The following is a 14,096-nucleotide window of genomic DNA, read 5'->3' as shown; positions in this document are numbered from 1 at the left end:
GCATCACCATGTTGTTTCTGGTCCTGCAAATCCTCCCAGCACTACACCAGGCATAACAACCCACATACAAAATAAAATAAAATACACCAGAAAAGTTGTTACATAACCCATGAATAACGCTTAGACTTTTTGACTAATTTCTTTGCCAATATGTACATCAGTTAGATTTACATAATGTAACTATGGTGAGAATATCAGAGGCTGGATATGAAGAAACATCATTTCCTTCATCAGAAACCTCCAGCAGCATTTTATCATCTTTTGCTTGTGATATTTTGCATGTCGTCTCACACATTTTCTGAGACCCACAAGAATGACACAATCAACTGATCTGTTGTGCCAAAAAGGTTGTGTCAATGTCTTTCCAAATTCAAAATAAACAGCATGCAATTTATGTGCATCTAAATGTTAAATATTTACAGAATATGCTGTTATCGTGTTTTCATGTCTGTGTTTTGTGTACTAAGTGTACCATTTTGAAACCACTAATAATTTTAAGAAGCAAAATGTCTGAAATCCCCCCTACTCACTTCACAGCCGCATGGCTCTAGCGGCACTAAGTCTTCCTTGTTTCTATCCATGTACAGTGCAACCTCGATACTCGCAGGGGTTATGTTCTATGACCCCTCGCGAGTAACAAAAAACCGAGAGATTTTGACTCTCTCCTTTTGATGGTTTCATTTTCAAGCCCGAGATGGAGGGAGATTATCAGTGGTCTTGTATGTCTTCCATTTTCTAATTATTGCTCCCACAGTAGATTTTTTTACACCAAGCTGCTTACCTATGGCAGATTCAGTCTTCCCATCCTGGTGCAGGTCTACAATTTTGTTTCTGGTGTCCTTTGACAGCTCCTTGGTGTTGGCCATAGTGGAGTTTGGAGTCTGACAGTTTGAGGTTGTGGACAGGTGTCTTTTATACTGATAACGAGTTCAAACAGGTGCCATTAATACAGGTAACAAGTGGAGGACAGAGGAGCCTCTTAAAGAAGTTACAGGTCTGTGAGAGCCAAAAATCTTGCTTTTTTTGTAGGTGACCAAATACTTATTTTCCACCATAATTTGCAAATAAATTCTTTAAAAATCAGACAATGTGATTTTGGGGATTTTTTTTTCTCATTTGGTCTCTTATAGTTAAAGTGTACCTCCCCGAACCATCCCAGTATCACCAGTTCATGTTAAACTGTATTCTATTGTTTTATTAATTTGTAAAAAAAAAAATCCAATCCATTTTTTATTAGCTGTATACAACTGTAACAATTTCCTTCTCTCAAAATATGATGAGGTTTAAAATGCAAGAAATTAGAGTTTCAGTTTTGTTTATTTTACCATCTGTCTTTGCTTTAATTCTAGTTCTGTTTCCTAATGTGTGCACCATCTGGTTATTTTGTCTGTTTACAGTATACCATGTTGTCTTTGTCTTAACATTCCTTTCTTTGTCCAGGCCATGTTTTATTGTATTATTGGCACATATTTTAATGCTGTAGCAAACATAAGCTTTTTTTACATACTATTACTAACACTTCCACCTTTGTAACAGGGTGTAAAAAAGGAAGAGCTGTTCATTTCCAACAGTTCTTTCAACAGTTTTACAGACTGATTTGGATTTTATATATGGCTTAAATAGCAGCATGAAACAGGTTGAAATTGTAATTAAAAATGCTTTAATTCCAAAAAATAACTCAGAAACTCAGAAAAGACAAAACAAAGCACAATAAAACATGAAAAATAAATGACAATAAGTCAGTAAAACACATAATATACTAGCATGTACATAATTTAATAATTTACTCTATAAATTAATTTGATTGCTGTCTGTATGGGAAGTATGTATGACATATTAGCACTTCAAGAAGTCTTTGGTTTTCATCAGTTTTGTCATCCTTCCATTTTCAAACTGGTGAACATCTGGCCCATTGAAGAGATAGGTGTAACCTGCAAAACATATAGAGGGGTGTTTTAGTCAAAGCTGATGACTCTTCTGATTCAGCAGCTCGGAAATGTATTTAAAAAACTGACCATTTTCCTGCAACGCTGCCGTTATTTTTTTTGTCATTCCTGGAAAGATTCTTTCCACGGGTTTAGCTTTAACACTGTCCAACACCTTTCTGTTCATGTCATAGCTTAAAAAAACGAAATGTATTATTTAGCATTTTTAAAAAGGAAAAAGAGCATGCTTTTGATAGCTTTAATATCTACACAATAAGAAGTACCTGTAGTAAGTCTTGCTGACGAAAAACAACGCCCTTCCAGAACGTTCATCATAAAGAGCAGAGTCAATCCTCTTCAGACCAGCTGGGAACCCAAAGTTCTGGAGAGTCAGCTGTTTCACAATGTCATAACCACTGAGAGCCCAGACCTTCTGACCTAAAGTTCACAAGCACAAGTTAATACTTACTCATGCATAATACCACAAACAGATTGCCGTTGTTTAGAGCACCATATGTTTTACCTTTAAAGATGTACACCAAGTCAGCTGATGGATCCTCAAAAGCAGCATCAATATTGTTAGGAAGCTGTGGCCAGAAGAACTTGATCAGATATTGCTCAATTCCTGTGAACTGTGGGTGGCTGCGCCAGAAGAAACTGAACAACAGAAAACAGTATTAGATGATTATGAATTATAAATAGTTTCATTAGATTAATGTTACTTTAGGACTACGTGTACCTGCTACGTGTAGGACTACGTGTACCTGCTTTTGAAGAAGATCTTCTCTCCACGCAGGGTAGTAATAGCATCCAGGGCCAGATTGGGGTCACAGGCACTAGGGGTGACTGGAGGTGTTGGCTCAGGCTTATCAGGGTTAACGGGTTTTTCAGTGTTTCGGCCTGTTGAAGTCATTTCACTTTAAATAATTGCATTGCATTTTATAGAAAGCATTTCTACATTTGCCAGTAACTTATAACAGAAACTTACCATACAGAGCCTGAATTCTATTGACATCATCTCTGGGCAGGAGATATTTGTTAACATTGACGGGGCTGTATGTTGGGTACATCAGTGCACCAGGAACATTGGAATGCTCGAGACCCAAAGAGTGTCCAAATTCATGAGCAGCCACCAAGAACAAGTTGTATCCTGTGAATGAATATGTGTTGTTTATGATGCTTTCTTAATAGTATATATATATATATATATATATATATATATATATATATATATATATATATATATATATTTATTTTTTTATTTTTTTATTTTTTTTCATTATTTGAATGAGATGTAAGATAATTACCCCTGGTAGATCTGAAGGTAAATGTCTCGTCGTCATCAAAATGAGCATCACCACCAATGCCAGGAGCAGGAAAAAATGCATGGGCCAAGAAACCATTAGGTCCATCAAATGGGGAGCCATCGCCGTGATCTGAAATTGGAAATTCATAATTTATATGTTAATTACTTGAAAGCTGTCCATCTTGTCTGGCTACCTACAATTCTTCATGAAGGTGGATAAGCACAGAGATCACCATTTGATATGTAGTCATTTGTGATGAAATTATGGTTATCAACTTGGCAGTCTAAAGTGGTTATATTTTGTTTTTCATGTTAGTATTGGTATGACTAGAAGCAGGGAGAGATACCCATATGTTTTAAACTTGAAATCAAGAGATGCATACTTTTCTGTTCAGTACTTATAGTTGAACCTATTATCTACATTTACTCTTTAAAATTATATTTATGGTACTTTTTTATTTTTACTCTGTAATATTCTGCACAAATGTGTTTCGAGAACCGGCTTCAGTGTCGACAGGAAATGGTACCAATTCTATTGGAAAAATGGGAGACTTACCTCTAACAACAAACGAGATCATGATGTCAGCTACACCACTGAAGATGCGAGTGAACTTTAGAGGGGTGACATTAGCCCAAACTTGCAGTGCTTTCTCGATTGAGGCATCCACTTCAGCCTCAGACATGTCAGGAGTATAATTTAAAATCCTGTAGAATAAAATAACAAAGTGTAAATTATTAAATATATTCAGCAGTTTGTTTGATAAAGCTAGAAGAGGTTACATGAATGCATTGGACAGCTTTCTTACCTGTAAGTCAAGCTGTTTTTCGACCATTTGTTTCTTTGAGGTCTGGCTTTGTATGCAGCCACATCTGGAACCCCACAGCGAGGCTTCTTCATCATCTCCATCGTTTCAGCATCCAGAGTTCCTGTCACCTTTAACCCAAAAAACTGCTGCATCTCACCCAGCTTCAAGCTCATCTCATCGACCGCACGCCAAGATGGCTGCTTGCTCTCCTCCTCCATGTTGTACAGCTTTTTCAAGTAATTCTGGTGAAAAAAGAAAAAAGGATTTAGAAATCAGGCTAAACTAAATGTAAAAATGAAAACATTTATTTCTCAGTGCAGCACCATTCTTACCTTTGCAAATTCTTCATCATTCTTCTCAATAGATGGTGTTACAGGACCTGAGTGAACTCTGAACACCAGACCAATGAGGACACACAACTGGTAGTAAGTCTTCATTTTGCTTCTCCTTGAAGAAACTAATGCAGTTTGGGATCCACTGCCTGCTTATATATATACAATAAAGGTTGAGGTATTAAGCAACAACCTTGAGTCATAGGCTGGTGACATAAGATAAGGAAGGAAATTACAGATGACTCTATATAGTGAATTTCCTTTTATATAGTACTTACAATAATAATCAGTCTTATTCAACAATCACAAATATTTTACACCTAAAATTAATTTTTTGGAAATGTTTGGATGTGAGTAAAAAAAGGTTGTGTCAACTGTAATGGTTACATAAGTCACCATTAACCAAATATATGTACATATTGTTTTTTTGTTTTGTTTTTTTGCTTAAATGCCATGTCCATGATCAACAGAGATGATTACTTAATAAAACATTTATATAAAGATCATATTTTAAATATTTTCCTTTCAGTCTATTTAAAGTAATTATGTTTTAATGACAAATACATCACATGGTACATCAGCTATTTTTAATTTTGTGTGTGTGTGTGTGTGTGTGTGTGTGTGTGTGTGTGTGTGTGTGTGTGTGTGTGTGCCTTTGTGTGCATGTCTATATCCTGTGGGTGTTTCTGTTGAGTGTTTTGGTTGATGATGTAATCATAGTCACTTCTCTTATTCTGGTTGTCTGGAAGCAAAATTGAGCTGTGATTTCTATAAGGGCAGGATATTGAAAAATATCACTATTTCAAATACCTCTGTCCCACAAAACACAATGTTGTTTAACACCACACTACACACAACTGCTTCATTTTCTACTATATAAAATACCACTGCCCCAAATATCACTAAATCTACCACCCCTGTTTGGAATATGGACATGTCTGAACCTGTTTTGCATCACAAAATAATATATAGCCCTCAGCAAAAGCACATCTAGATATGTCTCATTTCATGTCCTATTTCCATTATTTAAACACCTGCTTTAGACCTGCCTTTGACAACATGCGATAAAAAATTTACTTAGAATTGGTTTAACTTGATCTGTATAGGATTAGATAGTCAAGTCAAGTCAAGTCAAGTTTATTTGTATAGCGCTTTTCACAACAGACATTGTCTCAAAGCAGCTTTACAGAAAACAACAGTGAAGGTGAATGGTGTGCGTTTGTCCCTGATGAGCAAGCCGTGGCGATAGATAAATAGCAATTGTGCAAATTGACAAGTGCAGATAAATATGTAGTACATGTACAGCATGTAAAATATGCAAACATATTTACAGTAAATAAATATAAAGTCTATAGCAGTGGAAAAAATTTACAGACACTGTTGAAAAGTACAAGTAAATAGTTATAAGGCTAAGGGAGTAAAAAATGGGCAAACACTGTTGTAAAGGTACAACAAGTTATAAATCTACGGCATTGAAAAAAAAATTCAAATTGCTTAATGATGAAGTAAATATACAGTATGTAAACATGTGTGTGGAATATTAGGAAGAATGTGCAGTATGTAAGATATAAAGAGATACAGTATTCAGGTTTGTAAGGTATGTAAGGTGTACATATAGATACAGATATGTATAAATAAGATATAAGTGCAGATGTATGTACAATATGTGTAGAGAATGAGGAGTATATAAATGTACAATATGCAATATGTAAATTGTAGGTACAACTGTATAGAAGTTATACACAATGTTTATATAGTGTTTGTACAGTGTTCTAACTTTGTAGTGTAGGGTTCAGAAGAGTGATGTTCGACTGAAAATGGTGTCTAGACAGTGAGTAGAATAATTAAAATCTCTCGAGAAAGATGTTTTAATACCAATAAAGCAAATCCCTACAGCATTTGCATGTCATTGTACAAACGTATTGCATGAATTCTCAGAACCTCCTAGCAGCAATAGAAAACCACAAACTAGTTCCTCAATGCTTATGCAAGTTTATGTTACAGTTTTGATTTAATTCTGAGGAGGTTTTGTAACGCATATTTCACACCCTGTTTTAAATCAACTAGATTTATATTTTGATGGGCAGACTACTACCTGATTATTATTAGAAATTATATTGCTGGGAATTCCCTTGTGAATCCATTCTGGTTTTAAATTAAAATGCGTAGAAACATTAACAATGTAATGTACAATGTAAATAAAAAACATCTGAACCAGTACCCTTCTATTATTACAAAAGTATTTGTCTTCAAATGTATTAAAGTATCCAAATTGTATTAGTTATTAAGGCTATAATGTTTCTATTATCATTTTTTTGTCACAAGATTTTTGCTTAATCACATCAGTTTATGTGAAAAGACTCTGTTACTCTTAGCAAACCAGTCTATTAATAGGATAATATTAATGAGTCAAACACTAATTCAGACCTATTAAAATTATCATGAGCCCAAAACCTTTTCAACTACTTAAAAATGTCTTGCAAATAAGGCCACGGGTGTTGTGGCAAGTCAGAGTCGAGAGTTTCTTCATTTATTGCTATCAAAATGTTCTGCTTGCTGACATTGAACTATATGCTCATGCTAAGTAGATCCCACCAAGTGGCAATCAAAACAAGTTTAAAACAGATCGTGCATTCTTCCCTGATAGTAGGATATTTACAGGAGAGGCATCTAAATATTTTTAATGACTCTTACTTAAATACAAATGTTTACTCAGTATTTCTACTTCTGCTATTTGTGACAGAATCCATACTTTTACCATAAGTGACCTGTAATTTCTTAGTACTCCGTTCATAACAAATGCAAAAACAGCATCCTATTCCAATACAATTCCAATAAACTTAAAGGATAAATTGAAAATGAACACAAACCTTTGGAAAAGATGATAATGAAGAACTGGCACCTGAAACATCCTGTTACCCAAGAACCTTTCTGTGCAACAACAGAATTTTAGATTTCTAATTTAACTTTTCCGTTTCTCTCTCTTTACAAACAGTATTGGTATTTGTATTAGAACTATAAAAAGGCAGGAATAAAACACTACAGGATGTGCTATTATAGCAAAATAATAACAATTTTGCTATAATAGCAGGTCTTGATAGCTTTATAATATACATTCAATACATAATAGGACTGTGGAATCCTTAACTCTTTCTTTTGTTTTTTTTTTCCTTTGAACCATTTTTTTTCTCTAGGAATTACATTAGAAAAATCCGTAAACCAAATTCCCAATAATTTCACAAATCTGACTACAAATGTCCTTGCATAGGCTGGTATGGCAAAATCTTTCCCCTCCATCTTGTGGAGAAGCTGTAAACCTGGTTTTTGTTATCTTTTATGTTATGTTTTATGTTGTGTTTTGTTATCTTCATTGTAGCAGGTATAAAGAGTGTCACTTTCTAAATCACAGTATCAGGGTGGAGAAAGTAACTACACTCTATTTTGCAATAGAAAACATTAAAATGTGTATCATTTGATCATAACTGTATAACAGATCTTGTCATTTGGTTTGATCCTTTTACAAAAGCTACGAGTAAATCAACAATATTCTAGAACAACATCTCTTTAACAGAGGGTGTAGCGAATTACGCAAAAAAAGCATTGTTTCCTGATTTGGCTTTCTGAACACATCTGAGTGCGTGACGCAGAAAGCCAAGCGTCATTGGGGAAATGTCTCATGTGTGAGTGACAACAATAATTCATAAGGAACTAAAAATGTTGAGTTTCAGCACAGCGGTTTGATTAATGAATCATCCATCAATCAGTAAAACGTCATAAAAAACGTCATAAAAAAGTCAAATACAAAACCAATAATGTTTTTTCTTCAGTTAAAAAAATATATATAAAAAAACCTCAAAGAACAAAATTGTACATAAAGTGAATTTTGAATCTATTTTGCCAAAGCTTTGTGTAAAAAGTAAATAGTGTTGCAATGAGTAGGAAGAGTTAAGACCTGAAATGAAAAAGAAAATACTTCCACTGTGTCTATAAACAAAAATTTAATTTTTATATATGCAGTAGAATATATTTTAGACTGATGATCAAAATGATAGGATTCTAGATTCTGGGATAAAAAAATCTTTTTGTCGTTTTGTTGTTGGAAATTTATTTCGAAAGGAAAGAAAAAAAAACAAATGTCCATAGACAAATTAAAATGTGACTCTAAGTTCTATATTATACATTCAGTTTACAGTAGTATCTCAGTAAATCCATGAATAAAAATTATAAACACATTTCTTATCTGTTTTAGAAATTACCATGTCTCTGCTAAAAATTTTACTGCCATGATTTTTTTATGTCCTGTGTGCTGATGTATTAAACAAAGAAATAAAATTAATTATTTATAATCTAAAGATGAATTCTTTTTTCTAGTTTTAATGGTTAAGGAAAACACCTGAATGCCATATAATTTACATGTCGTTTTGATGGGATTCAAAGAATAAATACAATAAAATAACACTACAAAATAAATAAGGACCACATCGATATGTGTGTGTATATGTGTGTGTGTGTGTGTGTGTGTGTGTGTGTGTGTGTGTGTGTGTGTGTGTGTGTGTGTGTGTGTGTGTGTGTGTGTGTGTGCCTGTGGATCCTAGTGAAATACACAAATGAGCTTTTACTTCAAGGCAGACATGCCTTTAAAAGGAGTGAAGCATTTCCTCTTGCCTTGTTTTCAATTCAATTAATTTTTATTTGTATAGCACTTTGAGTGCTTTTTCTGGTTACAAAATATATAAAAACTGATTCATATTTGTTACGTTCTTCTTGGGAGGTGATGTGGAATGATTTAGAAATATATATATAGTGTTTATGAATCATTCTTTATTTCCATTAAGCACTTGGTCATGATAAAGTTACAACTCCATATGTCAAGATGTGACAATAAAAATCACGCTTCCCCATATCCCATATGTTTTATGTGAAGCTCCTGGCCCGACTAGCATGAGTACTTTATATAAATGGCCAATAAGTTTACATTTAATATTATTATTATTAATATTACATTTAATATTAATATTATTATTAATAATATTATTGTCCATGTACTTGCATCCCCTGGTGGTCTAGTGGTTAAGATGCAGCGCTCCCACCGCTGTGACCCGGGTTCGATTCCCGGTCAGGGAACCATCCCCAGCCACTCTCAGTGCCTGTCCCAAGCCCGGATAAATTGGGGAGGGTTGCGTTAGGAAGGGCATCCAGCGTAAAACAAATGCCAAATCAAACGTGCGGAGGATCCGCTGTGGCGACCCCTAACGGGAGAAGCCGAAAGAAACATTATTGTCCATGTACTTGCATAGCTTCAATGGGAAATGAAAAGCAATGTTCTCAAAATGTTTGTTTTCAGTCACTGAAGTCTAAAAAAAGGATCCCAGCATAGACATGTTGCTACAGGCCTGCAAGTGTATTTAGTTTAGGAGTGTTTGTAGGAAGTAAGTGTGGGTGTAAAGGGATTTTTCCCAAACTGCTCAGCCAGATGACTGGCTCAGGTGATTTCCAGACGTTCGCAATACCACGCCCATGACCGGATGGTAAAAGCTGTTGATGTCAGAAGTTAGTCAGCGCGTAATTCTGTTTATAATTTGCGGCAAAATTTAAATCAAAGTAAGTTTCAAGGTCCACTGCTAGCTGTAAATACAGTGACTTGGGTAAACACTGGCTTTCTGAAAATATCTAATTTTTTTTAATTAGCATGCACGTTTGCATTGTAAATACAAACCCGATTCCAAAAAAGTTGGGACACTGTACAAATTGTGAATAAAAAAAATTAAATAATTTACAAATCTCATAAACTTATATTTTATTCACAATAGAATATAGATAACATATCAAATGTTGAAAGTGAGACATTTTGAAATGTCATGACAAATATTGGCTCATTTTGAACTTCATGAGAGCTACACATTCCAAAAAAGTTGGGACAGGTAGCAATAAGAGGCCGGAAAAGTTAAATGTACATATAAAGAACAGCTGAAGGACCAATTTGCAACTTATTAGGTCAATTAGCAACATTATTGGGTATAAAAAGAGCCTCTCATAGTGTCAGTGTCTCTCAGAAGTCAAGATGGGCAGAGGATCACCAATTCCCCAATGCTGCTGTGAAAAATAGTAGAGCAATATCAGAAAGGAGTTTCTCAGAGAAAAATTGCGATGAGTTTGAAGTTATCATCATCAACAGTGCATAAGATCATCCAAAGTTTTAGAGAATCTGGAACAATCTCTGTGCGTAAGGATCCAGGCCGGAAAACCATACTGGATGCGGTATCTTCGGGCCCTTAGACGGCACTGCATCACAAACAGAAATGCTTCTTTAATGGAAATCACAAAATGGGCTCAGGAATACTTCCAGAAAACAATGTCGGTGAACACAATCCACTGTGCCATACACCGTTGCCGTCTAAAACTCTATAGGTCAAAAAAGATGCCATATCTAAACATGATCCAGAAGCGCAGGCATTTTCTCTGGGCCAAGGCTCATTTAAAATGCATGTGGCAAAGTGGAAAACTGTTCTGTGGTCAGACGAATCAAAATTTGAAGTTCTTTTTGGAAAACTGGGATGCCATGTCATCCGGACTAAAGAGGATAAGGACAACCCAAGTTGGTATCAGCCCTTAGTTCAGAAGCCTGCATCTCTGATAGGTATGGGGTTGCATGAGTGCGTGTGGCATGGGCAGCTTACACATCTGGAGAGGCATCATCAATGCTGAAATTTATATCCAAGTTCTAGAACAACATATGCTCCCATCCAGACGTCATCTCTTTCAGGGAAGACCTTTCATTTTCCAACATGACAATGCCAGACCACATACTGCATCGATTACATCATGGCTGATTGGAAGAAGGATCTGGATACTGAAATGGCCAGCCTGCAGTCCAGATCTTTCACCTATAGAAAACATTTGCCGCATCAAAAAAAGGGGAAGATGCGACAAAGAAGACCTAAGACAGTTGAGCAACTAGAAACCTGTATTAGACAAGAATGGGACAACATTCCTATTCCTAAACTTGTCTCCCCAGTCCCCAGACGTTTGCAGAATGTTATAAAAAGGGGAGGGGATGCCACACAGTGGTAAACATGGCCTTGTCCCAACTTTTTTGAGATGTGTTGATGCCATGAAATTAAATGTCAACAAATGTTTCCCTTAAAATTATAAATTTTCTTAGTTTAAACATTTGATATGTCATCTATGTTGTATTCTGAATAAAATATTGACATTTGAAACTGCCACATCATTGCATTCTGTTTTTATTCACAGTTTGTAAAGTGTCCCAACTTTTTTGGAATCGGGTTTGTACAATGAACTTTAAAAAGTAAAACAGTCTCAGAGGGACATTCCTTTTTGTGACAAAAAAAATTTCTGGATCATTGACTTTATAATTCTATTTAAAGAAAAACCTGAAAACCTTTTTAATTTACAATGTTTGCCATTTTCTCTGGTAAATTGCACTAATTTCATCTGGATTAATCATCTGGATATATTTTAAAGTGCAAACATTTTACTTATATAGAGGTTGAAAAAAAGGTTGGGGTATTTATAAGTGTACTTTAAAGGGTCCCTAACAGTTAGTGTTCTTAGTTCTTAGTGTTCTTTGGGAAAGCTAAGGCTCCAGCACATGTGTAAATTATATTCTCAGTCACATTTTGCTCCATTACACATTTTATGCACTTAAACTGAAGCAGATGATCTGCAGCATAAGCATGTGGATGTAATTAAGTGAGATATTTGGAGTTTTCCTAAGAACATGTGTGAAATCCCACTATTCCCAATATTGTGCCTCGATTTTTCCATTTCCGATTCACATGCAAAAGGATTAAGATGGACTAATTCACAGGTAGGTCAGGATTGAACAGTTGGACAAGTCAGTTGTTTACAAAAAAATGTCTGACTGATTGACAACCTAGATGGTAAAAATCACTTTCAGTAATGTTTTCTTTAATAACATAATTCACAAATTTAGAAAGGTTAATATGTAAAGAAATAAAGCACTCAGGGAAAAAAGTTTACATCACAATAATAACGTGTTTAATTATCTTATATAATAGAAATTTTCCAGCAAATGTAATTTTTAATTGTTAAAAAATGTACTTGTCTTTACTTTAATACATTTATAGTAAGTATGTTTAATGCTGCAGCATGTCCAGTTCCTGTTATAATTTAGGTTACAGTTTATACAAGCATTCACTCCCTTACCAGCCTCCACCTCATTTCTTGCTATCAAAATGAAAAGTACTTAAATACTATGAAATTAGGAGGCCATCTTGTAGATTTTCCATTAAATAAAAAATATATATTTTTTTAGCTTCTTTAACATGTCAGAATAAAACAAAGATCATACGAATAGATAAAAAAAAAAGTAGCAAAAAAAGGTATCTTCAATTAACAAATAAAGTTACTGTATCATGTCACAAAGTAGAACCATTAGTATTTAATAGGCAAATACTATTATAGTAAACATTACCTCTTTTGCAGAATAAATACACCACAGCAGTTAAAGCTACCATTCAAAATGTAATTAATAAAAGTAATTGTCAATTAAAGTATAGTGGAGCAGTGGTTTACATTAACAAATTACATTTAATTAATTAAGTAGCTTTTTCTCAAATCTGTATTTTACTAAGAATTTTCATTTTGGGAAATATTCACTTTAATTTCGCTACATTTCAAAGTCAAATATCTTAATTTTACCAACTACTGCTCTTTATTTAACTTGTTTCGATTGCCACTTGGTGGTATCTACTTAGTGCCAACATACAATTCAGCATCAGTTCAACAGCAAGCAGAACATTTAATAAATAATAAATTATGAAAGAAACGCCTGACTTGCAACAACACCTGTGGCCTTATTTGTGCAATATTTTGTTGAAGTTCTTTAAAAAGGTTTTGGCTCATGATAATTTGAATAGATATCACTCAGTGTTTGACTCATTAATATCATTCTATTAATAGATTGGCATGCTGATATTAACATGAGTCTTTTAACATAAACTGAGTTGATTAAGCAAAGCATATTTACCGTAATTTCAGGACTATAAATTGCACCCATATATAAGCCGTACCAGCTGAATTTTACAAATATTTTTATTTTTAACATAAATAAGCTGCACCTGTCTGTAAGCCGCAGGTGTCTACACTAATGTACTTTACACAGGCTTTAAGGAAAGACAACGGGTGAAATATGTTGCACTTCCTTTAGGAGCATAGCGGTATTTTGGAAGCATTTTGATATCATGCCACTGCATTTTTCCGCTATTACTGTGTGTGTTCAAGACAAGGATTATGTCCTTATTATTTTCTGATGCTGATTTCTAAGTTTCTTTGACTAACCCGTAACGCTGTTGCCAAGAAAAAAAAAAAAGCACAAGTTTTGGAAACCTGTCTGTGCTTATATGATTTTTGTTGCAACTGGAGTTAGTGAGCTCTCTCTTTACCCAGACTCAACACATTACAACGGCTTGTATCTAAACAGTAGCCGACCAAGTAAGTCATTGTTCACTGTCTTCCTCCTTCCTTTCACAACTATTTCTCTCAGGAGTTTATCTTTTGGCATCATCGTGCGTAAAAAAAAAACCGTTTTTTCTCCCAAACCTGTGCAGCTCAGAACACAGGTGAGATGCGTTTTTTCGTTTCCGTTTGGAAATTTCATTGGTCTAATGTTATGTCGCTCAGTTTTTTGGCTTGAAGTTTGTAAAACCGGGAAAAAAGCAGGAAAAATTCATAAATTATCCGC

General features: G+C 34.6%; 1 protein-coding gene across 1 annotated transcript; it reads right to left on the bottom strand.

Annotated features, from left to right (window-relative positions):
* Nucleotides 1-1,637: 1,637 nt before the first annotated feature.
* Nucleotides 1,638-4,528, bottom strand: LOC310741079 (collagenase 3-like). Its single transcript, XM_083568547.1, has 10 exons — nucleotides 4,370-4,528; nucleotides 4,038-4,279; nucleotides 3,788-3,936; nucleotides 3,233-3,361; nucleotides 2,914-3,075; nucleotides 2,690-2,825; nucleotides 2,449-2,582; nucleotides 2,210-2,363; nucleotides 2,016-2,119; nucleotides 1,638-1,931 (listed from the first exon to the last, which is right to left on the bottom strand). Exons 1-10 carry the CDS (start codon nucleotides 4,472-4,474, stop codon nucleotides 1,837-1,839), a joined length of 1,410 nt encoding a protein of 469 aa, XP_083424673.1. The 5' UTR covers nucleotides 4,475-4,528; the 3' UTR covers nucleotides 1,638-1,836.
* Between the last annotated feature and the right edge of the window lie 9,568 nt (nucleotides 4,529-14,096).

This window comes from Silurus aristotelis (genome assembly GCF_946808225.1).
Source record: "Silurus aristotelis genome assembly, chromosome: 18".
Taxonomy (NCBI): domain Eukaryota; kingdom Metazoa; phylum Chordata; class Actinopteri; order Siluriformes; family Siluridae; genus Silurus; species Silurus aristotelis.
This window is presented reverse-complemented; position numbering and strand designations above follow the sequence as displayed.

Coding starts and splice junctions, on each gene's coding strand:
- LOC310741079 (XM_083568547.1), bottom strand. CDS start 4,474: ATGAAGACTTACTACCAGTTGTGTGTCCTCATTGGTCTGGTGTTCAGA. Junction 4,280..4,369: donor ATGATGAAGAATTTGCAAAG/GTAAGAATGGTG, acceptor TTTTTTCACCAG/AATTACTTGAAAAAGCTGTA. Junction 3,937..4,037: donor AAAAACAGCTTGACTTACAG/GTAAGAAAGCTG, acceptor TTTATTCTACAG/GATTTTAAATTATACTCCTG.